The sequence below is a fragment of the Amphiprion ocellaris genome, chromosome 7, assembly GCF_022539595.1.
Source record: "Amphiprion ocellaris isolate individual 3 ecotype Okinawa chromosome 7, ASM2253959v1, whole genome shotgun sequence".
NCBI classification, from domain to species: domain Eukaryota; kingdom Metazoa; phylum Chordata; class Actinopteri; family Pomacentridae; genus Amphiprion; species Amphiprion ocellaris.
The window spans coordinates 35,010,038-35,036,621 of NC_072772.1; the positions used below are offsets into that span (position 1 = coordinate 35,010,038).

Genomic DNA, 26,584 nt, shown 5'->3' on the forward strand with positions numbered 1-26,584 from the left:
CATTATTTGCAGCTTTTTTCTGTCACAGTCAACTTGTAAGTCAATATTTTTATTCTATTATTTTCGGAACATTATCTTTATTTTTACAAAATCAGTAAAACACCAGTTTAAAGAATTATTTCTGGTGAACCAAGTATATCAAATTATTGCAGGTATCTGTAAAATGATGACGTTTCGTTTGCTGATTTAAATCCAGTAAAATAGTGTGATTTCATAGTGAAATGTTGCATTCTTTGCTGTCATTTTACGATTTTTAGATCTAAATGATCAAAACAGGGAACATTGTAAAATAACACTACAAAATGCAGCTGAAACTGTTAAAAACCTACATTTTGTGCAGTGTTTATAGACAGTAAAGCTTCAGCTTTCCTCAGTGCTGCAGCAGAGCTAAAAGCTGAGAAGAGGAAACCATCTTATCCTGTAGAATTTCCTGAAAACACAGATCAGAAATGCAGATTAAAACACGACAGTCAGCTGAAATATGAAACATTTGGTCCAGACACCTAAACATGACTGCAAATTTGTTAACTATTAAAATAATAAATTAATTGATTTGAGCATTTTTAAATAATAAAAAGTCTAAATTCTTTGATTGCAGCTTCTTAAATGTGAATATTTTCTGCTTTCTTTCCTCCTCTGTGACACTAAACTCAACATCTTTAGACAAAAGACACTTTTGTCATCTTGGACTTCAGGAAATTCAGATTTATCACCATTTTCAGATATTTTATAAACCAAACAGCTGACTGATGAAGCCTCACACACAAAATGACTAAAACAAGACACAGAACAACAGAAAGATGGCCACCAGCTCAGTCCTCTGTTTGTTTGTCAGTGTGCTCTGAATTTCTTCACTTCTTACTGTTTTACGAAGTCTCCAAATTTAAACTAACAGTCAGTCAATGAAGGTTTGCTTTTACAACCAACAACTGCATACTTGGCTGCTCCTACAGACTTTAAAATCTACAATGAAGAACAGTGGCGTGCACAGACATGTTGGAGGGCAGGTGCTCAGTGGGAAAAAAGGGCACCTTGTGTGGCGTGTAGAACTACTGGCTGCCTTAATATAACAGTGTGAGATTTGAAGAATTTTTAAAAAAAAATCAGGAACACATTTTCTGTAATGGTATTTATTTTAACATCTTAATAATAACACATAAAGGGTCAATAAAAGTCAGAGTTTTAATAATAGCCTATCAATGTAAATACAAAATTACTGCAAGTGTTGTAGCGTAGAAGTAACTCATGGTTAGTACAAAATAATATATTTTGCTAATACAGCCTATTGCCTGATTTAGTTCCATCAAATCACTTTGTTGACAAAATAAATCAGGAACAGCTTTTAAGATATCTCAATAAAATTAGAGGAAAAGGCCCTAAACATGACTCTGATGTTGACTCTGACCTTTCTTCTTCATGATCTGTCTCGTCATCCTCCTTAGATGTTTATTTAATCCAGGAGAGCAGAGAGCTGCTTCCCTGCTGTAGATCCCTTTCTTTGTCTCTCTTGATCCTTTCCCTTCTGGGCATGCTGCAATTGGTAAATTAAAAGAGATCAACAATATCAAGACTGATTCCTGCCATTAGGCTACAACAGAAAACTACTTTTTCTGTTTGTCATTTAGCAAATAAGTCACAGCAAGTGTTGCCTCTACCTGATGTAGGCTAGTAATAAACCTACACAAACTAAATATTCAGCTCTAGTATACTGATCATATGCTGTACCAGTTCACCAAATAACATTGGTCGTGAGGTCATCGTCGTCACGTTATGTCGATTGATTGATTATTATTATGGGTAGTTCAGCTTGTTAAGCAGACAGGCAGTTGGCTAATTTAGGCACAGTTGTTTAACGCTGCATGAGACAGGCTACTTCACAACAGAGACAAATAAATGCACCGTGTGGCAACTGAGGTTGATGAACAAAACACTGGATTCATTTCCGTGTTCCCTGGTTGGTGGCTACAGTCTGTATGAGCTGTGCAGCTGCTGCCACATGCGTGTCCGCTACCCGTGTTCACGTTACGAGATGGGGCGGGGCGAGTCGTGGTGCGGCACGGGTCCTGTGTGTGTTTAATGTTTAAATTTTTTTTAAAAGTTGAGACGCGGAGGGTACCTGCTTGATACTGAGGGCAAGGGGCAGGTGCTCTAGCGCCACCTGGTGTCCATCTGGGAACGCCACTGATGAAGAAAGAATTCTGTTTCTGAAAATAAACCTCCTGCTCTTTGCTGGTCTACCTGCTAGCAGAGCTATCAAACTAGCCTCAGTCAGGACCTCTCCTAGCTTTAGCCTAGACCTCTTCTAGCTTTAGCCGGGACCTCTTCTAGCTTTAGCCTGGACCTCTTCTAGCTTTAGCCTGGACCTCTTCTAGCTTTAGCCTGGACCTCTTCTAGCTTTAGTCTGGACCTCTCCTTGCTTTAGCCTGGACCTCTCCTTGCTTTAGCCTGGACCTCTGCTAGTTTTAGCCTGGACATCTTCCAGCTTTAGTCTGGACCTCTCCTTGCTTTAGCCTGGACCTCTCCTTGCTTTAGCCTGGACCTCTGCTAGCTTTAGCCTGGACCTCTGCTAGCTTTAGCCTGGACCTCTTCTAGCTTTAGTCTGGACCTCTCCTTGCTTTAGCCTGGACCTCTCCTTGCTTTAGCCTGGACCTCTGCTAGCTTTAGCCTGGACCTCTTCCAGCTTTAGCCTGGACCTCTTCCAGCTTTAGCCTGGACCTCTTCTAACTTTAGTCTGGACCTCTGCTAGCTTTAGTCTGGACCTCTGCTAGCTTTAGCCTAGACCTCTTCTAGCTTTAGCCTGGACCTCTTCTAGCTTTAGCCTGGACCTCTTCTAGCTTTAGCCTGGACCTCTTCTAGCTTTAGTCTGGACCTCTGCTAGCTTTAGCCTGGACCTCTGCTAGCTTTAGCCTGGACCTCTCCTTGCTTTAGCCTGGACCTCTGCTAGCTTTAGCCTGGACCTCTTCCAGCTTTAGCCTGGACCTCTGCTAGCTTTAGCCTGGACCTCTTCCAGCTTTAGCCTGGACCTCTTCTAGCTTTAGTCTGGACCTCTGCTAGCTTTAGCCTGGACCTCTCCTTGCTTTAGCCTGGACCTCTGCTAGCTTTAGTCTGGACCTCTGCTAGCTTTAGCCTGGACCTCTGTTAGCTTCAGCCTGGACCTCTGTTAGCTTCAGCCCTAACCCAGATGTTGTTGCTGTTTCAGAGTCATGACTGGAGCACCACCAGCTCAGTATTGTTAATGAGAACCAGTTCTCAACTAACTTACCTGGTAAAAAAAAAAAAAAAAAAAAAAAGGTTACATAAATAAAGAGTCTGGACCTCTGCTAGCTTTACAACGAAAACAAGATACAAAACAACAAAAAACGAGACACAAAATGACCAAAACAAAATCTAAAATGGCAGACACGAGACACAAAACAACAGAGACAACACAGAGAACAACAAACAAGACCCAAAATGATGAAAACAAGACATAAAACCACAGAAAACAACAATATCAAGACATAAAACAACAGAAATGTCCTGGTTTTCCAGCTGCTGCAGTCTGGACCTCTGCTGAAGATGGTGCTTCTTCTCATTACCTTGCTTTTCTTTTTATCTGTCTTGAATCTTGGGTACCTTACTATCTCAAGACCTTCCCCCTCTCACGATGAACTACTCATGCCTTCTATTTGCTATGGCAGTACATTAAACTTCAGTTTACCAACCAGGGACATCCTGTCTTTCTTCCTGCTGAGGCCTCTTGCCAGGTCATCACAGTAAATGAGACATTGTGCTCAACTGATCCTACTGGGTAGAATAAAGAATTAATAATACAAGAAACGAGACACAAAACAATGAAAACACGACACAAAATGACAAACGACACAAAAACAACACAAAACAACAGAAACAAGACACAGAACAACAAACACACGACACAAAATGACCAAAACAAGACAAAAACAACAGAAACGAGACACAGAACAACAAAAATGAGACACAAAATGACCAAAACAAGACAGAAAACCACAGAAAACAAAATCAAGACATAAAACAACAAAAATGAGAAACAAAACAACAGATATACAACACAAAATGACACAAAACAACAAAAACAAGACACAAAATGACCAAAACAAGGCACAAAACTACAAAAATGACACCAAACAGAAACAGGATAAACAAACTACAGAAAAGAGACACAGAACAACAGAAACGAGACACAAACGACAGTAAGGAGATGCAAAATGTTAAAGATGAGAAGAAAAACAAACCCAAACTGTCTGCTTGAGCTTGTAGAGTCTTTAAAAGTAGAAATAGTTGAATATCTTTAGACAACATTTGATGTTCCAGTGTTGGTAAAACTTGTTAGAAACATGTTGATTCCAGGTTTTTAGATTCTAGGAACACAAATAATCAATAATATTCAACTTTATTGTTTTGTTTTCTGTCCTCCAGCTCCTTTAACTCCTGGATGAATAAAACCTGCAGCTGGTTGAAGACGCAAACAGGAAATGAAACTCGTGATCAGATTTGTGTGGAGATGCTGATCTGAGTGTTGAGCAACGTTACTAACTGCTGGTGGTTTTATTAAACCTTAAGGCTTCCAGCTAAGAGAACATGGAAACTGATGCTGTTAGATAAATGTGGAGGTTTGATCCTGTTTGAACCAGAATCTGTTGATAAAGGCGACAAACACACAACATAGAGGAACCAGATGACGACAATGAGACACAAAACAACTAAAACAAGACACAAAATTAAACAAACGAAACATAAAATTATCAAAATAAAACACAAAACAAGAGAAGTGACACACATGACATTTCTCTGTGTGTGTCTGCATGTGTACATATGAATGTGTCCTTGTGTGTGTGTGTGTGTCTTTGTATGTGGGAATCTGTGTGTGTTTGTGTGTATATGTATGTAAGTGTGTGTGTCATTGTGTATGTATGTATGTATGAATACAGTCATGGTAAAAATGATTAGACCACCCTTACCTTGTTTTCTTCAGTTTCTTGTTCATTTTAATGCCTGTTACAACTAAAGGTACATTTGTTTGGACAAACAAAATATAACATAACAAAAACAGTTCATAAGAGTTTAATTTCAGAGCTGATATCAGATTTTTCCACGGTTTTCTTAATAACCAAAATCACTTCAGTTCTTCCATCAGTATCTATGGCATTGTTCTGCCAAAAACAGCTTTTAGGATGCCATGTTTTCTTTTCTGTCTGTTTTAGTCCCATGATCCACACAGGAGTTAGTACTGATTCATAACCATTGTTTCTGATGACTGCATCCATGCGTCTTGGATGTTCTCCACCAGCTTCTGACATTGTTCTGCTGTCACAGCAGCCTATTCCTGTTGCACTAATTCTAACTAATCTGCTTTGTTTTTAGGCTTGTAGTTCTCCATTTTGCGTTTGATGATTTTCCACAGGTTTTCAGTTGGATTTACATCTGGTGATTGAGCAGCCATGGCATGGTTCCAATGTTCTGGTTCTCCATCCAGTCATTGGAGGCAGGAAAGAGTTTTCCTGCTGATGGAAGAAGACTGTTTTCTAGAGTAACCCCAAACATGACCTGGTTCATTCACCCTGTTCCACCCATACTGAAACTACCCCAGATGGTCACTGATCCACCCCCACGTTCTACTGTAGGGGCAGACAGTCTGGTTTGTAGCTTCTCCAGGCTTCTTCCTAACCAGTAAGTTGGCTGAAGTGGACATCAACTGAAAACTGGATTCATCCCTGTAGAGAACTTCAGCCCAGTCATCAACAGTCCAATCCTTGTGATCCCAGCAAAGAGTAACCAGCTTTCCTCTGCCTTTCCTTGATGAAGGGCTTCTTCCTGCCCTGTGTGACTTCAGACCAGCTTCAAAAAGTTGCTTTCCAACTCTCCTTGCTGAACAAATCCCATTTCTCCACAGTGTCTGCTCATTTTTAAGGTCCCTGGATGTCTGATGACGATTCCTGACACAGGAACGGATGAGTGACGATCATCTGGGGGGTAGAAAGACGTTTCCTGACCAGCTAGCAGTTTGGTAGAACCATGTTAGGCTTGTATTTTCTTGGTGTAATGAACAACTGTCTTGGAGATCCTTCAGTTTTTTCGCTACCTGTCTCTCACTCATGATGGTTGCCTTTGTGGCTTCACATAATTCTTTAGTTTTAGACGTTATGTGAGAGCTGACAACTTCTTGAGTGCTACAGCTTGAATGTCAGCAGGAAACCATTCTAGGACTTTACATGTGCTGCTGATGACATGAAATGTCCTCTTATAGACCCTGGGATACAATGAAGCTGAAGCAGGTCAAACAGGACATAAAGTGTGATGGAATCAGCTGCATTTTCAGGTAATATATCTTTAGTTGTACCACGCATTAAAATGAACAAGACATTGAAGAAAACAAGGGTGGTCTAGTAGGTTTTTCCATGACTGCACATGCGTGTGTTTGTATATATGCTTGCGTGTGTCTTTGTGTATTTATGAATGAGTCTTTGTGAATGTATGTGTGTATTTGTGTTTTTATGTGTATTTATGCATTTGTGTGTGTCTATGTGTATAAATCTATCTTGTGTTATTTTGAACTGTAAGAGTTGAAATAATCTAAATAAATCTGCTCATCATTATTATTATATGTTTGGTTCTTTAAAACTATCAACCAATCAGCTCTCAACTATTAAATTCATCATTTATTATTTTCATCATCTATTGATCAATTTAAGACCAAATTCTGTGGTTGCAGCTTTCTAAATTTCACAAACTTGCTGAAATAAATTTGTGTTTCCACACATTTCAGAGGAGATGAAACTGACGTAGTCCTCACTGACCAGCTGGATCCACTATGAATGTTTGTTTTTCTGATTTAAACATCATTATTCTCCACTGTCTGAATCAGTCCTGAAGTAAACTGAAGAAACATCTTAGTTTGTGAAGTTTGTAATTTGCACAAGATCATTTTTGATACTGTTGTCTGTTAGCATCTCAAAAAGTTTATCTTCAGTGTTAGTCCTGCTGCTTTCCAGATGGCAACAGGGAGGAAAATCAGTGTTTCTGGAATTAATTTACATTAATGAATATATCGAAACATTAATAAAATGTCCCCCAAAATTAATAAAATGCTCAAAAATGCTGATAAATGCCCTAAAAAATAATTCAGATGTCTGAAAATATTAACGAAACATCGAAAAAACATTAATGAAATGTCCAAAAAATATTTAGAAAATGCCTCAAAATACTGAGAAATGTCCTAAAAAATATTCAGATGTCTGAAAAACATGAATAAAATATCTAAATACTAACAAAATGTCAGAAAATGCCCCAAAATATTCTTAAATGGTCCAACAACATCAATGGAATGTCAGACAATTATTTAGATGTCTGAAAATATAAATAAAATACCAAAAATATTAATAAAATGTCCAAAAATATTTAGAAAATGCCCCAAAATGTTGACAACTGTTCTAAAACTTATTCAGATGTGTGAAAAATAATAACAAATTATTAGAAAAAAAATGCCCCAAAATATTATTAAATGGTCCAACAATATCAATGGAATGTCAGAAAATTATTTCAATGTCTGAAAATATTAATAAAATATCAAAACAAATCATAAAATGTCTCCAAAAATTAATAAAATGCCCCACAATGCTGATAAATGTACTTAAAAATTATTCAGATGTCTGAAAATACCAATAAAATGACACTTACTGAAGGCACTGATTGAACTGATTGAATTTAAATAGAAAATAAAGAAAATAAGTCTTTTCTGACTGCCCTATCAGCTACAAAATGAAAATAATCACGTTATTTTAATGCATTATTAACATTTCAGTCACAATAAAGGGACTACAGACACTTTTTGACAGGTGGGAACTACATTAGTTGAGATAAATTGTTCTTTAAAGTTATTTTAACCAGTAAAAATAAATTAACTGTAATTTACAGCACAGAGAAGGCAGAATAATACAGAAACATAAAAGTATTAGTAAAAGAAATCATTCCGTGCTGTTTTTATTTGTTTGTTTCAGATAAAAGCAGCTGTAGATGGAAAATAAGCAGAGGATCACTTTTTGGCAGGAAACCGGTCTGTTCCTCACTTTCTCATTTGCTCAGTTTCCATTAACTTTCTCCTTAAACATCAAATCAGAGGCTAATTTAAGCATTAATTAATAATTCTACCAAACTGCAAATGAATATTACTGAACATTATGTGAACTTATGTGTTGAATATTTACGCTAAGAGAGAAACTTACCGATCAGCAGGAGTTCAGGCGGTCGAAGTGAAGTAAAATCCGGTTTATTCCAGTTTATTCCGGTCTAAGTCTCCGAATATTTGTCCGTGTAGTTTCTCCGAATATTTCCTCATTTCGGTCGATAACTCCGCCGGTACCGGTTCTAAACGCGTTCTGACACGTTACAGTTCGTTCTGTCACCTTAAAATTCAAATATTCCAGTTGATAAACATCAAAAATCCAAAAGTTTGTCCAACGGAGAAGTTCGTTCGGCAAACCGCTGCCATTTCGGCTCCTCTACCGGAAAGGTGCCATCTTTTGCTGGTGACGTCATCCGAATCCGGAGTCTGCGCAGTAGTAATCAGGAAGTAAAGCCGCAGTATCGACGCTGATTCTAACTCGTCTTTAGTTTATTTTACTCTTTATTAATAGTTGATAGGTTTTATTTTATTAGTTCAAACATTTAAATCCTTCATTTTCTTAAAGACATTTTAACATCTTGTCTAACAGAAAACAAGAAAAACAAAGAAAGAAAATGAGAGAAAGAAAGAAGGACGTCTGTATAAACACACTATTGAAATAATTTTATATTTTTGTTATTCTGCAATCAGAAAATGATGAGAAATGTCATCAAATAAGAATTACAGCTTGTCAAACCAACATTCAGACACCTCAATAATAACTGCTCAGAAAATGAATAAATCCAGTTGAAAGATATTTATGACCACTAGGTAGTGACATAAATGAGTTTTTACACCTTAATATTCTGAATATTCCAGCAACACTCAGTTAATTGTTAAATGTCAGAAACAGAATAATCACAGATACTCATTTATTTTTTTTACATCATATCAACAACGTATTACTATCATAACACTGTGGACTGCTTATGATCGGATTGTTTCCACGTTAAAATATTTGGTGATTCTTTCAGGTCTATTAGTAAAAAATAGATCTATTTGTTAAAAAGTGTCAGTTACTCTTCATGATGTGTCCAAACAACATCTAAATAATCACAAATTATGAGGAAATAAGTAAAAATGATTTAAAAGAAAGAAAAAGTGGTGAAATTTTTTAGATTTTTACATCAAATGAGTAATGATCACCAAAATAGTAAACCTATTTGTAGAAACATCTTTCTCTCACAGTTCTGTCAAATGTATTTGTGAATAATAATAATGGCTTCTTGTGTCTTCTGGGAAATGAAAATCAGCTCAAATGTGTATTTAGTCCTTAAATAAAGGTCCTCAGAGTTCTGGATTCATGCTGCTGCTTTTGTGTCCTTTAACTTTGAGCTTTTAATCGTTTCACCTTCGGCTCCAAACTCCTCGTTTGTGGATTTTATTAACTGAACAGAAGGAAACTAAAATGTGAGCTTTGATGTGGAGCTGCTGTAATTAAAGAGTTTGACCACATGAGGGCGACATTTAGTCATTAAAGCATCAGGAATCAATACTTGCCTGCTGATCAATGATTCCCATCCATCCGTCCACATTCAAAGCTCAGGATCATAAAGTCTGTGGAAACGGGATGATGAAGTGTTTGGCTGAGAGAGAGAAGACAGCGGCGGGTAACGCAGTAAAGTTTGGATGCATTTCAGTTCCATGGATAAAACAAAGTCAGAGAGTCGAGGACGAAAGGTTCACATCTCATATGGAGGCTCTACAAAGAACCTGTACAGGAACATTAGAACTGTTCATCCATCAGCTGGAAGAACAAAGAGCAGCAGGTGAAGCTGCTACTGATCAGAGTGTTGGTTTGTTTGCCTACAGCCTCATCTAGTAACCATGACAACCACCTGGACCTACCACCAGAGTCTAGGAGACAGTTTGTCTAAAAGTTAGTTCAAGTGAGCATCAGAGGAAACACCACATCCTGATTTTCACTCTCAACATTTGACTGGAAAAAGATGCAAACACAACATTTGGCTCCTGGAATAATCACAACTTCCATCTTTGAAGAGGAACAAGTTTACAAGGAATCATTTAGAAGGATTTGACAAAGAAACACATTTAATCCATGAATGTGGAAACATGTTTCTGAAGGACAGAGTCATGGAGAGACTCAACTATCTGTTCAACACTGTTTCTCTACCAGGAGGAGACTCTGGAGACTCAACTCAGCACAGAAACACTGAGGAACCAGACGTCCACCAGACCCTAAATCCAGGATAGAGAGGTTGAGTGAATGTGGTGTTGAAGGTGTGGAGGTGGATCAGAGAGTCAGAGGAGACTCTGTAGAAGGACAGAGTTCCAGAAGGAATGTCCACATAAACTGAAACTCTCTTAGAGACTGAGGAGGACCTGATGGATGTTTTTCTCTTGTTGTGAATGACAGAGTAACCATCACGATCAGAGCAGAACAGACTCCAGGACTGATCATTATGTCCAAACCAACAGTCATCACTGAGTCCTTTCCTTCCGATTCCTCTGTAACTCACTGATATATCAACCCCTCCTCTCCATTCAACCTCCCAGTAACAGCGACCAGTCAGACCAGTTGTACACAGCAGCTGAGGAAACCATTCAAACCTGTCTGGATGATCAGGATACGACTGATCCTCCTCCACAAATGTCACCTTCCTGTTGTTGTCAGACAGTTTGATTTTTCTGCTTACTGTGTTTGTGTCGACTGTGAGTTGACAGGAATCTGATGGAGAGAACAAACACAACACAGCTGCAGTTATTGATGGATCATGTGATCAGTATTAAACCTTTGATGATGGCCTCAGGCCTTGTCCACACGTAGCCGGGTATCTCACAAAACGAAGATATTTTTCTACGATTCGGCCTATCATCCACACGAAAACGCAGATTTACATAATCAAAAACGATTCTTTTTAAAAACTCCGACCAAAGTGAAGATTTGCGAATTCTCCGTTTTATGCGTCTGCATGTGGACATCAGTAACCGGGGTTTTGTGTTTCGAAACGTCACCGCCTGCGACAAAATATGTTCTTACGTCACATACGCGACCTGTGTTTACATTCGGTAACAGTATGGATGCTCTCACAAGGTTTTGGCCGCTGTTTCTTGTACAGGCGCTTTTTACTTGCTTGTTTTAACAAGCCCAGATACTGCTCCACATTCAACAACACAGGCGAAGGGCGACGTTAAGGACGGTTATTCTTACTCTGATTGGATAGGATTTGGGGAACTACTGCCACCTAAAGGTCCGGCATGCTTATGAATGTGCTGAAAAACGCACTTATGCGGTTAGGTGTGGATGAAGTTTTTTTTCTAAAAACGAGGTGGTGTGTACGTACGTTTTTTTCTAGACGGAGGGGGCAGGATATGCGGTTTTACAAAAACCCTGCTACGTGTGGACAAGGCCTCAGAGATGTGACACTTTGAAGATGCTTGAATGTGCTGCTTTGTTTCCATCAGTCCATTAAAACACACTTACACTTCCTCAGACCTGGTGTCAACCATCGGACTCCAGCAGGCGTCACCCTGAAAGGAGGAGGACGGTCAGAGCAGCAGCGACTCTTTCAGCAGCACACATGGACGTTACATGGTTCTCACACTGTTCCACTGATAAAGGACCAGTCCAACATGGAGACACAGACACCTGAATGCAGCATCTCTAAAGTCCTGTCCTGTGCTTGTCAAATTCCAATTCAGTTTGTACTCGAGTTGCCACCCGTCCCTTAAAATACGGAATCGTCCTTTATTTGACAGTGAATTGCTGCGTCCCGTATTGGATCAATACGGGACGCAAACTGTTAGGTATTTTCATACATGTCCCATACACGTCTGTCACACACTCATCAAAATATGTATAATGAATAAAACAACACACAGGAAACATTAAGGGCAGCCAATTTCATCTTAGTAGGACCTCTGTAGTGAGGACCCAACATGAGCAGTGTTGCCAACTTAGCAACTTTCTTGCAAAATCTGTCGACTTTACAAATCCTTCTGGTGACTTTCTTTGTCAAAAGCAACTAGCGACAAATCTAGCTACTTTTTCTGGTGTTTAAGAGACTCTAACATGCATGCTCGTATCGTTCTGAAGGTACTGTCCTCAACGAGCAGCAGGTGGTGCTGTGAGCTCCTTCCCGTCCCAAAGCATTCACAGGCGGTCAGTCTAGTAACCCGCAGCATCCCACTGTCAGATTAGAGGAGACCCACATCGCTCTGTGTCCAGACGGCAGATGAATCACGCATGTGCAAAGTCGCTGCAGATCCCGTCCTGGCTTACAGAGTGGGATATAGATGAAAAGGTTTCTTTACTGTCATACTAAAATACATCACTGCATTCGACTCACACAGCCTCTAGTTCAAAAACTGCTTCCATTCATTGTGCTAAACTATGCAAACAGTTTCTCCTTCCCATCAGTCATGGTGCGTAGCTGAGTGAACAGTGTTCTCCCGCTTCCACTCTTTGTGTTAAGCTAGGCTGATAGTTTCCTGAGAGTGTCTGTCTGTCTGTACCTGAGAGTGTCTGTCTGTACCTGAGAGTGTCTGTCTGTCTGTACCTGAGAGTCTGTCTGTCTGTACCTGAAAGTCTGTCTGTCTGTACCTGAGTGTCTGTCTGTCTGTACCTGAGAGTGTCTGTCTGTCTGTACCTGAGAGTGTCTGTCTGTCTGTACCTGAGAGTGTCTGTCTGTACCTGAGAGTGTCTGTCTGTACCTGAAAGTCTGTCTGTCTGTACCTGAGTGTCTGTCTGTACCTGAGAGTGTCTGTCTGTCTGTACCTGAGTGTCTGTCTGTACCTGAGAGTGTCTGTCTGTCTGTACCTGAGAGTGTCTGTCTGTACCTGAGAGTCTGTCTGTCTGTACCTGAGTGTCTGTCTGTCTGTACCTGAGAGTGTCTGTCTGTCTGTACCTGAGAGTGTCTGTCTGTCTGTACCTGAGAGTCTGTCTGTCTGTACCTGAGTGTCTGTCTGTCTGTACCTGATAGTGTCTGTCTGTCTGTACCTGAGAGTGTCTGTCTGTCTGTACCTGAGAGTGTCTGTCTGTACCTGAGAGTGTCTGTCTGTACCTGAAAGTCTGTCTGTCTGTACCTGATAGTGTCTGTCTGTCTGTACCTGAGAGTGTCTGTCTGTCTGTACCTGAGAGTGTCTGTCTGTCTGTACCTGAGAGTGTCTGTCTGTACCTGAGAGTGTCTGTCTGTACCTGAGAGTGTCTGTCTGTCTGTACCTGAGAGTGTCTGTCTGTCTGTACCTGAGAGTGTCTGTCTGTCTGTACCTGAGAGTGTCTGTCTGTCTGTACCTGAGAGTGTCTGTCTGTCTGTACCTGAGAGTGTCTGTCTGTCTGTACCTGAGAGTCTGTCTGTCTGTACCTGAGAGTTTCCAGTCTACAGTGTGGATCCTCCAGTTTGTCCAACAGCATCTTCTCTCCTGAGTCTCCTGGATGGTTGTAGCTCAGGTCCAGCTCTCTCAGATTTGAGGTCTTAAAGCTCAGAGCTGAGGCCAGAGAAGCACAACCTTCCTCTGTGACCAGACAGCCTGACAGCCTGCACACACAAAACAACACAAACCCGATGGACAACACTTGGATGGATGTTTCTCACTCTCTCTTTTCTTCTTTGTCTTTCAGCTATATTTTGCTGCAGATTTGATGCATCTGAAGCAAATCAAGAATCAATCTTACATTTTCTTTTGGTTTTAAAGTGTGAATCCTGACCTGAGAGCTTCCAGTTTACAGTGTGGACTCTCCAGTCCAGCAGAAAGACTCTCCACTCCTGAATCCTGCAGGTTGTTGTTAGTCAGGTCCAGCTCTGTCACCCTGGAGGACTGGGAGCTGAGGACTGAGGACAGAGCTCCACAGCTTCTCTCTGACAGATTACAGTTACTCAGTCTGAGGAGACAACAAGGAAACAGTTGATGAGTTACTGGTTTTGTTTCTCCAGAAAAGAACCATCCCATTATGTTTGGACTTACAGCACTTTGTTGGAGGCTTTGACCACTGGCAGCAGCCTCAGAAGAGCCTCCTCTGAAGCAGAGTATTTCTTCAGGTCAAACACGTCCAGATGTTCTTCTGATGACAGTAAGATGAAGCCCAGAGCTGACCACTGAGCAGGAGACAGTTTATCTGTGGACAGACGTCCTGATCTAAGGCACCATTGTATCTCCTCCACTAGAGAAACATCCTTCAGTTCATTCAGACAATGGAACAGATTGATGTTTCTCTCTGCAGACACATTCTCACTGATCTTCTCCTTTATGTACTCCACTGTTCTCTGATTGGTCTGTGAACTACTTCCTGTCTGTGTCAGCAGGCCTCGGAGGAGATTCTGATTGGTCGGCAGTGACAGACCCAGGAGGAAGCGCAGGAACAAGTCCAGGTGTCCGTTTGGACTCTGTAAGGCCTCGTCCACAGCTCTCTGGTGGAGATGTTTTAGTTCAGGTTCCCTTTGAAATACTCTCCGCTTCTTGGAGGCAGTTTGTTGTTCTTCCAGCAGGTTGATTCCAGAGGTGATGAAGGTCTGATGGACATGAAGAGCAGCCAGAAACTCCTGAACGCTCAGATGGACGAAGCAGAACACCTTGTCCTGGTACAGTCCTCTCTCCTCTTTAAAGATCTGTGTCAACACTCCTGAGTACACTGAGGCTGCTTCCACATCGATGCCACACTCTGTCAGGTCGGACTCATAGAAGATCAGGTTTCCTCTCTGCAGCTGATTAAAAGCCAGTTTTCCCAGAGACTCAATCATCCTCCTGCTGTCTGGACTCCAGTGTGGATCTGTCTCAGCTCCTCCATCATACTTGACCTTCTTGACTTTGGCCTGAACCACCAGGTGGTGAATGAACATCTCAGTCAGGGTTCTGGGCAGATCTCCTCCCTCTCTGGTTCTCAGCAGCTCCTCCAGAACTGTAGCAGTGATCCAGCAGAACACTGGGATGTGGCACATGATGTGGAGGCTTCGTGACCTCTTCATGTGGGAGATGATGCTGCTGGCCTGCTCCTCATCTCTGGATCTCTTCCTGAAGTACTCCTCCTTCTGTGGGTCGGTGAACCCTCTGACCTCCGTCACCATGTCCACACAGTCAGGAGGGATCTGATTGGCTGCTGCAGGTCGTGTGGTTATCCAGAGGCGAGCAGAAGGAAGCAGCTTCCCCCTGATCAGGTTTGTCAGCAGCACATCCACTGAGGTGGACTCTGTAACATCAGTCAGGACCTCATTGTTGTGGAAGTCCAGAGGAAGGCGACACTCATCCAGACCGTCAAAGACCAACACAACCTGGAAGTCTTCAAACTTGCACATTCCTGCTGCTTTGGTTTCACTGAAGAAGTGATGAACAAGTTCCATCAAGCTGAACTTTCTCTCTTTCACCACATTCAGTTCTCTGAAAGTCAATGGAAACATGAAGTGGATGTCCTGGTTGCTTTTGTCTTCAGCCCAGTCCAGAGTCAACTTCTGTGTTAACACTGTTTTCCCGATGCCAGCCACTCCCTTTGTCATCACTGTTCTGATTGGTCCATCTCTTCCAGGTGAGCCTTTAAAGATGTCTTCTGCTCTGATGGTTGTTTCTGCTCTGTCTGCTTTCCTGGATGCTGCTTCAATCTGTCTGACCTCATGTTCATCATTGACCTCTGCAGTCCCTCCCTCTGTGATGTACAGCTCTGTGTAGATCTCATTCAGGAGGGTCGACTGTCCTGCTTTAGCGATGCCCTCAAACACTCTCTGGAACTTCTTCTTCAGACCACGTTTAAGTTCACGTTCACAAACTCCAGCAGCAAGTTCTGAATGAAAACACAAGAAAGAAAGAGTGAAGTAGAAGTAACCTGGATATTAAAGCACCAAAGTAGCAATAAAGTGAAGGTGACAGTTTGTCCCCTAAAGACTGATTGTGTGAAGATATTCTGGGACTTTAGAAAATGTTCTGTTGATCAGCAGCTTCAGTCTTTCCACAAATCCTCTTACTGCTCTGCAGACAGTCAGCCAGCTTCTCCTGCTTCATCCTCCTCAGGAACAACACTGTGATCTGCTGAAACATCTCTCTGCTGCTCCTCTGCTCTTCATCATCACCCTCCAACTCCTCCTCGTCCTCCCTCTGACTCTCTGACCATTCTGGGTAATCTGGACTTACAACCTTCTGCATCTTCTTCAGCTCCTTCTTCACAAAAGTCACCATGTTGTCCTCCAGCAGCTGGAACGGAGAAATGTGTCAATGAGTCCATCAGAGTCAAATCATGGAGCCAAACATCTGATCCATGTTGGACACACTGACAGTCCACTGGTCTACAAAGGGCAGCATGGAGACGCCTGAACACAACAGATGGAGAACAACTTGTTGTCCATGAACTCACCATGAATATGGAGTCCAGGTGATGCTGCTGGACAGACTGAGCTCTGGGAACCTCTGAGTTCTGCTGGTCCACTCTGTGGATCAACATCAACAGTTAACTCTCACTTTATCACACAGAGACAAACACAAGCTGAAGGTCCATGATGTTCATTAGAGATTCCAACATTACTCTGTTTTCCACTGCAGGAACTTTCCGTTCATTCTGGCTCATCATCAATCTTTGTTCTGACCACAGGAACCATCCCTGTAGAACCTCTTTCAGGACTGTTTCTAGGACTTCAAAGTTCCTACTCCAGGGTTGGAACTTCTGAGAGAACCTGGAAAACTGCTCTGTAGGTCTTGATGCTGACTGATTAAACTCAGAGAGGACAACAAGAACCACTTTTCTGTCCTCTCCATCCTCGTCCAGCATCAGTCGTCTCCATCAACGGTGTCAAATTCACCCTATAGGCTAACATGCAGACTAACATATAGGCTAAGATACAGGCTAACATATAGGCTAACAAGTGTAGTATCTGACCTGAGACATGTAAATTACTGTCTGTTCTGAATGTACGGATACTTTATTGCTGAGAGGGGCTCTTATGCTAGGCCTTGAGCATTAGATTTTTGTTTTATTAGAAGGGTTCTGTCACCAACGGAAGAACATAGGTCGAGGTTTTACAAGCAGCCATAAACCTATGTATGTGAACTCAGAATGTGAGTTTACAAGGTTCATATTGACTGAGTCCTTCCAGGCAGTCTCTGTCTGATCGATGCTGGTCTTCTTTATAATAAACTTATTATGAAGCAAGTCAGTGTCAACGGACGTGTCTTCTTCACCTGCACATCATGAATGTCTGAGAAACTATACAAGGTTTATATGGTCACAGAACTGGAGTTTTGTCCAGTAAAACTATGTCTTGATATTTTAGTGAACTCAGAGTTCTTGCTGTGATCCACCTGGTTCTGTTTTTAATGTCTCTGTGGATGATGTTCACATTATTAGCATCACTTCGCCAATCTGCTATCAAACTGGCAGTTTTGAAACCTTGTTCTGAGGGTTACTTAAGGTACGTGTCCACTAGATGCGCTTTTCCCACACGCAAACACGCCGCATCTGAAAATCACACGCATGGTGGGCAGTCACTAGCGGGCCACAACATTATCACATGACAGCACTAGAGCTTCAGTGAGCCACTACGTGGTCATGTGACCGAGCTTTCAGCTTGTCTGTTTGACAGATGAGTCGGATAAACATAGCGGCGTTTACATAGGGGAAAAACGCATCTAGTGGACACGCGGCTTTAGTCTCTGGTTTGCTTGTCCTCACTAGTGGATGCACCCTCGCCAAGAGAAGCTGTGACACATGGGGGTCGTAGCAGAGTTTCAGAGTGATTTAATGTTGGAATATATTTGGAACAACTGACAGAACAGTTGACACAACAGTCAGTAGTTTAATGTCCTCGAAGAAGATGGACGCTCAACATTAATGTTAAACTAAAGCTGTAGTCAGTGATGAGGCCTTCGTGTTCATCAAGGTGGGATGATAGTTCCAGAATTTTGCTTTTTCACCACCATTGCTCACTGATGGAACAAGTAAGTTCGTCTAAACTTTGTGATTGAGAACATGATGTATTGTCTGTTTTATATCACTTCATGTGGTGCTAGAAAACATGACATTGCTGAGCCTCGTGTAGAACACAGCATGTAAATTTAATTTAAATAGTTCTAATTGTCTCCTAAGGCTGACTTGTTGTGTCCAGTAGGTGGCGCTGTGACTGTAACTCAGTGCTGAGATGTAGGTGTCCTTAGTAAAGTCACAATTCGGTTAACTTTGCATCAAAGAGCTCTTGAGATGACACCGACCACATCTGAAGTTATTCTGATTAGTTCTCTATATTGAGAAAAAAAACTGAACTTTAACTATAGGAGGCGCTATCGAGCCACGCTGCCACACAGACATCAAAGAACCATAAAATATAAAGAGTTCCACCACTACAGATGCAGTGGCAAACTTTCAGGAGATTTAAAGCAGCAGAACAACAACAATAACATGAATATTAAGAATATTATAATAATAATCGCAACATATATGAGAGGACAGTAAGCTCTGATTACATGAGATGAAAACTAAACTGGATTTAAGAAAACATCTGACAATGTATTTCTGGAAAATCAGTAAAGAGATAATTTGAATGTTTGCTCAAAAGTTTATGTTCTGAACATCTTACCCCTCTGCAGCAGGATGTTTTTCTCCTTTAAAATCAAAAGGATAATCCCTAGACCGGTCACTCTTGAAGGACACAAAGCTGGATGCAGGTCCAGGCCCAAGTCCAGGTCCAGGTCCAGGTGACTCTGGTTTCTGATTGATTCTAGTAAATAAGGAGGAAACCCACCGGAAAGAGAAATTCATTTCAAATTCTTTCAGACAGACATGAACCTTGTAGCAGAGTTTCAGAGTGATTTAATGATGGAACATATTTGGAACAATGACACAACATTTGACACAATAGACAGTAGTTTGATTTCACAGCTTACTTCTCTGCAGCAGTAGGTTGAAGATCTTTAAAGTCAATAAGACGACCAAACGACTGGTCGCTCTTTAAGGACACATAGCTGGATGCAGGTCCAGGTCCAGATCTAGGTCTAGGTCCAGGTTCAGGTCCAGGTCCCGGTTCAGGTATAGATCTAGGTCTAGGTCCAGGTATAGGTTTAGGTCCAGGTATAGGTCTAAGTCCAGGTACAGATCGAGGTCTCAGTTCAGGTCCAGGTCCGGGTCCATGTCCAGGTTGAGTTATAGGTCTAGTTCTAGATCCAGGTGAAGGTTGAGGTCCAGGTATAGGTCTAGGTCTAGGTCCAAGTTCAGGCTCAGGTTCAAGTCCAGGTCCAGGTCCAGGTGGATTCCTGTGAATAATGATGCAGCAGTGATGTGATGCTGAGCTCTGACATGCACCAGAGTCCTGGACAGTTAGAGATGCTGGTCTCACCTCTGAGCTTTGCTCTGGTTCTCCTGTTCCCCACACAGAGAGCTTTTAGAGGGAGGGACTCCCTCCTCTCTGTCCTCACACTCATCCATGCTGCTCAACTCACAGCAGCTCACACACACTTTCTGCCTTCACCTGCACAGGAAACAAACATCATTGATCCACTGAGTAGAGCAGATGACTGCAAATTTCAGGAGAATCGTTCATTTCTGGAAACAGTCACCAAAATTGACACACATACTCCTTCGGGATTGCTCTTTTGATAAAACCCATTTGCCACCTAAAAATTCAAGATGGCGGCCATTTTTCAAGATGGCCATCATCTTGTATACATTGAGTATACAGAAATATTGCATTTCGCAAGAAAATTGCAGAGACTTGTCCTATTTGAATGATCTTAGTATCAAATTATACATTTTTGACTATGTAGAATCCAAATTTGGAACTATATACCTACTCACTGGCTTTCTTTTACCATATATCAGTCCCGGAATCCAAATATTCTGCTAAATTAGACGTTTGTGTTACATCTGACTTGGCTAAAATGCATAGTAGTGTATATCGTAGTGAGAGATTTATTCTCTGTAGATTCTTGCTGTACAAGGCTTCCAAACTGGACATGACATGATGCAATGGGGGACGTTGAGAGACTTGCAGCAGAAGGTGTAGAGTAGTAGCTCAATAGAGCGGATGTCAATGCACAACCGGAGCACACTAGTGGCATCACTGCTGTGAAACTCAGCATGGGGTTCAGTATCAGCTGAATAATTAGTTCAGTGTAGCTAAATAATTAGTTTAGTGTCCCAAATGATGTCTAATAAGCCCCACATCAGTTAGCTAGTGTAGATAACATGTAGTTTAACATCGATGTTTAGTTAGAAAGATGTGCCTGAACTGACAGGGTGTATCAGTGCAGGAGAGCTGAGCCAAGTGTAATGGGGCTTTACATTGCTTTGCATGTAGTTACCTGCATGGTGTACAGATCGCACGGGACTTAAATGATACTGGATGAACAATTGGGCTAGGTGTAGGTCATATATTTTTATTCCCCAACCTAGTTGTATCCCATACCTTATTGTGGTTGATTGTGATCAAGGTGGTAAAAGGAAAACCACTCAGCCCTGATTCACTGAATACAAATAATTAACACACTGTAATACCTTGATTACTATTCACCAGGATGGCAAATACAGAACCAAGACCGTCTAAATTCCAGACTGACTAGAGCAAGTGTTGTCTTTGCCAGTCGGAGAAGAGTGAAGAGCTCAAGTCATCACGTGCACAACAACCATAAGAACATGATGGCTACACAATGATTGCAACTAATATTCCCCTCTTTCACACAATTAATGAGATGCCTATTGTTCTGGATCCAGCCAGACTTGATGATGGTGGTAGGATTGAAGAAACTCTGAGGAGAAGGCACGGTATCACCAAAATTGTTGCCTTACGTTCAACAACACGAAACTGGAGAGAGCCAGAAAAAGAAGAACAGAGTGCTCAGCCAGCAGAATGCCAGAGAACCAGCCTTGAAGGTCAAACATATTACATTTGTGACAAACAAGCCCCATCCTCTGAACTCAGACAAGGTATGACGATGAAACTCAATAACAGACTTAATGAATGTGCCCAAACTTTAAATGACGGAAAACTTCTTGTAAGACTCAACAGAGGAGATGCTATGGCATAGGAGCTCAAATACTATTTTGCATGCTTAACAGACCTGTACAATAGAGAGGACATACCTCAGAGCCACCAAGAGACTTTAACAGAAACATGCACTCGAAGAGGATGCCCACCTACAGGCATTCTCAGAGCTAGTCACATATCTAGTGGAGACCACCAGATCTGGTGAGGGTCCTGCAGTCTTCCGACTTACAGACATAGTTCACCTGTATGCCCAGCACCTGGAACAGCTGGGTGTTGATGAACCTGCTGTCAACTCCACAAGACTGAAGGATAAACTGCTGTCAGAAATACCTGAGTTTTAAGCTCACAAGCAGGGAAGTGATGTTCTTCTGGCTTTCTAGAAAGATGTGGACTTTGTCTTGTCAGAAGCCTCTGACTATTATAGTGAAGCTATTATCCTTAGCAAAGCAGCTAACATCTTGCGAAGACACGTGTTGGACAACAAGTCCACATTTGATGGAATCTTCCGTGAGGAGTGCATCGAGCAGGAGATTCCACTCACTCTTCTTCAGTTTGTGGCCATGCTTGAACATGGAGTGGACATCAAATCTCAAATGAGGTTTGGTGCATCAAAGACAGATCTAGCCATTGCTCAGCTGCTTCAGTTCAACTGCTATGCAACGTATAAAGAAGCAGCAGCATCTCACAGACACTCCAAAGACAGGGAGACCCTATTCCTTGTTTACATGGGGATGTCCATCTACACAAAGACCAGAAAGAGAACATTGGTGGAAATGCTTCACGAGCATGGCATCAGCATTTTATATGACAGGGTGCTAGAGATATCTTGCAGATATCATGCCAACTGGGGCTGGACCAAGAAAGGAGATCTGTGGCAGATCGTTTGGACAGAGCTCCCACCCATTGCAGAGAGTTGCCAGCAGTTGACCAAGTGTGGATGCAAGTCAGAATGTTGTGGTCAATGTAAATGCTGCAGCTTTGGTCTGACCTGCATGACACTGTGCAGCTGCAGATGCAAGGCTTAGAACTGTTGTAGTATATCAGGCAGCAAGACAATAAGTGATTAACAAGTATAGGCCTACTGCCTACACGTACATCCAATAATATATTGGACTGATGGTGCCTATGACATGGGCACTTTTTATGCTAATTTTGATTCTGGGACTGATAATATGGTACCAGGACATCAGTGAGTAGGTACATAGATCCAAATTAGGATACTACATAGTCAGAAATGTATGATCTGACACGAAGATCATTCAAATAGGACAAGTCTTTGCGATTTTCTTGCAAAATACAATATCTCTGTATATTCAGTGGCAGTCATCTTGAATATTTAGATGGCTAATAAGTTTTTATCAAAAGAGCAATTCCCAAGAAGTATGCGTGCCAACTTTAGTGCTAGTGTACAGAAATGAACGGTTGTTCCAATTATCTGCTTCACTATTAGTTCCATTTCCAGACCAGGACTGTGTAAGAACACAGAACAGACAGCCAGCAGACTCTGAGGAGATATTCACTGAATCTGACACAAACTGTGTTGATCACAATCACTGACTCCACCTTTAACTCTGGATCAACATCTGGATCCTCTGATCTGTTCATCCTGATGGCACACATTCTGAGACACTCACTGATGCAGACGGTGCACCATGGGGTGCTGGAAATAAAACACTACAAGCACATGAAGAACAAAGCACTGAGACATTGACACTGGAAATAGAACAGCTCCATGTTTTCAGCAGAGAAGAGGCCTGAGCTGAAACCTGGAAGTGGCCTGTTTGATTCCAAAAACATAGAAATGATTTCCAGGGTTTGAACTCCTGCTGTTACTTCACACTGTCAGCGCTTAGTGAGAGGCTTATTGACAAGTCTATGAACAAACTCCAGCACAGCCCCTCTGTAGAGGTGGAATATTAAATACAGTTTTAATGTCTTTAATGAGGAGGAAGCTCATTAAAATGTGATAAAGGCTGCCGACAATAAACTGGGAATAAAAGCTGCACTGCAGGTGTGTAGCAGCAGGACTGCAGTTAATCCTGCAGGATCACTGACAGCAACACTGAGAGGAACCAGCAGGGGGCGCTCACTGCTGTCTGTTAAATATTACTCATGGAAGTCACTGCAGTCACTGGACCACAACACAAAGATGATCCCACATTATTACACTTTGACCAACAGAGGCTCCAAATAAACATGAACTCTGATCCTTCACAGAACAAGTCCAGGATCAGAGCCTAATATCAGGGTTTTATACTTTTATACTGAGCCTGTTCAGAGTCCAGACCAAACACTGACTGATACTAAACAGCTCATTACTGCAAGAAATGTCTCTCATGGACTCCACATACATTTCATTCTTCAACTTCACAACAAAACACAAACTTCTGTGAGGATTCTTCTGATAACATTTCTCCTGACAGTAATAAAAGCTGTTTGCTTGGATTTCTTTCTGCTTTACTTGATTATTTATGAGTGTTTTCAGTCTGTTTCTGTCCTTTTAGACAGACTCTTGTGATCAGCTGATTTCTACGCAGCAGCAGCAAACTGATGTGATGCTGATTTCCATGAGACTTGATGTCAAATGGAGGCTGAAGCATGAAAACAGCTCTGAGGTCTGGACTACCAAGCAGGATCTGAGCTCATGGAGGAACTTCAGCTTTAACTCCGGTTTTAAGGCCTTTTCAGGATGCTGGTTCACTTCTTAGCAGGTCCATCACCATGGTTACTGATGCTGAACCAGACAACAGATCAACTAAAACACCTCCTATTGACCAATCAGCTCTCTGGAAACATCTCCATCCTTCCTGAAGATGCTGCAGAGCTCAGTGTGCAGATAGTGAGACGAGAAGATCAGAGTTTTTACAGCTGCAAGTGATTTCAGAGACATTTCATAGTTCTGTATGTCTTTGTAGAGCCATAGAATCCTGAAACAGGAAGTGATGAAACATTAAAACCTTTCAGCTGATTGTTAATTGATCAGATTTACAGTCAGTCTACTGATCAGATCAATGACGGCTTTTATTGGCTCTTTGCTCCAATGACTGTTAAACAGCAACAAGCAGCTGAAAGAAAAAAAGTGTCTGACAGCCAGAAGAAGGAGACTGAATGTGACATCACTGAATTCATCATTCGCATTGCCATGGAAACTCTTTGATTTCTATTGATTATTGATTCTTTACATCATCTGTCTCTGTGTGAGCTACATGAAGGAACCACATCTGTAATTTCATTTAAAATCTGTGATGCTTGAAGGTAATTCAGCTGAATGTCGGATCAGAAACTGACCTCTGATCAGCTTCCACACAGAGAGACAGTGATATTAATCAGACTGATCAGAACTTGTTCTCAGTCTTTTGCAGTGTTTTTACACTTTTCCTTCCTGACTTTGGCTGCAGCAGTTGTGCCGTTTTTAGTGTGTATTTTACTTTAAACTTCTCACGTTGCTTTAGGGTTAGAGTTTGTTCTTCTTGTCAGAAATATTTAGTATAAAATTCGCTAGACTCCCCTGTCTTGGCCCAGAACAGAATGAAAAATTTACCTGGGAGATTTCTAGTGAGGATATAGATGAAAAAAATATCCGGCCTCATTGCCAGTAAATCACCAGGTTCTGATGGATTCCCACCAGAATGCTACAAACTGATGAGAGAACCTTTGGTCCCATTGCTTCAAACCTGTTTTAATCCTGTTCTGACAGGAGGCTCCGCCTCCCTCTAGGAAGGAGGCCTTCATCTCTGGAAGACTAAAAGAAGGAAAAGATAAGCTGGAATGTAAATATTATCAGCCAATCAGTGTTTTCAAGATCCATTATAAACTCTATGCATCAATTCTGTCTGAGAGGTTGGAAAAAATCCTCCTGTTTCTGATAGACGAGGATCAAACTGGGTTTATAGCAAACAGGCAGACGCAGCACAATATTGGTAAAGCCTCCACATCACTGACTCTAGAAACAAAGGCAGAAAGAGTGAAATCCTCTCAGCTGAGGTGCTCAGAAGGCGTTCCACTCTGTTGGCTGGAATTTCTCTACCAAGTAAAGGCTGGATTTGGGTTCACTAATAAATTTATACAACTCATTAAAACAATACACTCATCTCCCACCACCAAGATCTAAATAAAGGGGAATTTGGCCAACTCTATAGTCCTGAAAAGAGGATGCAGACAGGGCTGCCCACTTAGTTCTGTCTTCTTCAACCCTTTAATAGAACCTCTTGGTCAAACCATCAGACAGGAAACCAGTTTGGAAGGTGGATCTATTGAAGGAGTGGAGCATAAAGGTTGTTTCTAAGCAGACGACGTGTTGGAGACGTTGCAAAATCCAGGTTCAAGAGAACCACTGCTAATGACTGACTTTTCTATTCTCATCTCATTTCAGCTCAATTATTTGGATCCTCAGTAATATTTCATCTTTATTTCTTATCAGTTTTGTTGAGTCAAATTCTTTTATGACATTTCCCAAGAATGTCCTTTGGATTAATGATTTTCTATCTCATAAAGAATCAGAGCCTCATATCAGGTTTTATACTTTTATACTGAGCCTGTTCAGAGTTCAGACCAAACACTGACTGCTACTAAGCAGCTCATTACTGCAGTAAATGTCTCTCATGGACTCCACATACATTTCATTCTTCAACTTTTCAACAAAATCCAAACTTCTGTGAGGATTCTTCAGTTAACATTTCTACTGACCATAAAAAAAGCTGTTCTCTTGGATTTCTTTCTGCACTGACTATTTATGAGTGTTTTCAGTCTGTTTCTGTCCTTTTAGACAGACACTTGTGATCAGCTGATTTTTACCAGCAGCAGCAAACTGATGCTGATTTCCATGAGACTTGATGTCAAATGGAGGCTGAAGCATGAAAACAGCTCTGAGGTCTGGACTACCAAGCAGGATCTGAGCTCATGGAGGAACTTCAGCTTTACCGTTGCATCGTTTTGTTTTCTGAACAAGAATTTCCTTCAGGTTGAATAATTTTCCATCTGAATCAAAGTTCCACTTACTCAGCTTCTTCCATCAGCTTCTTCCCTCTGCAGCTCTCTGCTGTCTGGACCAGGTCTGAGAGAAAATCCTCCTCTGTGTCTGCAGGCTGCCGTCACTCTGAGACACAAAGAGCAAAGATCAGCTGCTGCACCTTTAGATGACGTTAATATGAGACATGATGAAGCTGCAGCAGCTTCCTGGAAACAGCTGAGGACTAATAAAGCTCCTCCTCTCTGACCACAGCCTCACTGTGTCCTTTATTTCTACACTCATCCTGCACACATTCACATGTTGATGAAGGAGCTGATCAGGAGTCTGTTTGTCTCTTTCCAGGCTGCTGTGTCTGACTTTATCCATCATGTCTGGCTTTAGACTCTCACATTATTTCATCTACTGTCCATCATTGGAGATTCTCAACCAATGACATGATGACAAATTACTTTTATCTTTATTAATAATAATAATATCGCTGAATCAAATTTACTGTCTAAAAAACAGACAGGAAGTGGGCTGATG

General features: G+C 41.5%; 1 protein-coding gene and 1 long non-coding RNA gene across 4 annotated transcripts; both read right to left on the reverse strand.

Moving 5' to 3' along the window:
- Positions 1-154: 154 nt before the first annotated feature.
- LOC111570947 (uncharacterized) lies at positions 155-8,533 on the reverse strand. Its single transcript, XR_004847645.2, has 3 exons — positions 8,241-8,533; positions 1,406-1,531; positions 155-430 (listed from the first exon to the last, which is right to left on the reverse strand). It is a non-coding gene; the product is annotated as an uncharacterized LOC111570947 (long non-coding RNA).
- An 85-nt stretch (positions 8,534-8,618) lies between these two features.
- Positions 8,619-26,245, reverse strand: LOC111570949 (NACHT, LRR and PYD domains-containing protein 12-like). 3 transcript variants are annotated; one of them, XM_023273966.3, is made up of 11 exons: positions 26,089-26,245; positions 19,444-19,575; positions 18,995-19,360; positions 18,688-18,828; positions 16,476-16,548; positions 16,090-16,315; positions 14,105-15,908; positions 13,848-14,021; positions 13,504-13,677; positions 11,625-11,671; positions 8,619-10,868 (listed from the first exon to the last, which is right to left on the reverse strand). In XM_023273966.3, exons 2-11 carry the CDS (start codon positions 19,530-19,532, stop codon positions 10,339-10,341), a joined length of 3,624 nt encoding a protein of 1,207 aa, XP_023129734.2. In that variant the 5' UTR covers positions 19,533-19,575; positions 26,089-26,245; the 3' UTR covers positions 8,619-10,338. The 3 variants fall into 3 exon arrangements, 1 of the variants encoding a protein (XP_023129734.2); XR_008602271.1 differs by having other exon boundaries at positions 10,731-10,868; positions 11,625-12,413; XR_008602270.1 differs by having other exon boundaries at positions 10,731-10,868; positions 11,625-13,677.
- Positions 26,246-26,584: the final 339 nt, after the last annotated feature.

Coding starts and splice junctions, on each gene's coding strand:
- LOC111570949 (XM_023273966.3), bottom strand. CDS start 19,532: ATGGATGAGTGTGAGGACAGAGAGGAGGGAGTCCCTCCCTCTAAAAGC. Junction 11,672..13,503: donor TGTAGACTGGAAACTCTCAG/GTACAGACAGAC, acceptor TCCTCCTTTCAG/GGTGACGCCTGCTGGAGTCC. Junction 10,869..11,624: donor GACACCAGGTCTGAGGAAGT/GTAAGTGTGTTT, acceptor TCTCTCCATCAG/ATTCCTGTCAACTCACAGTC.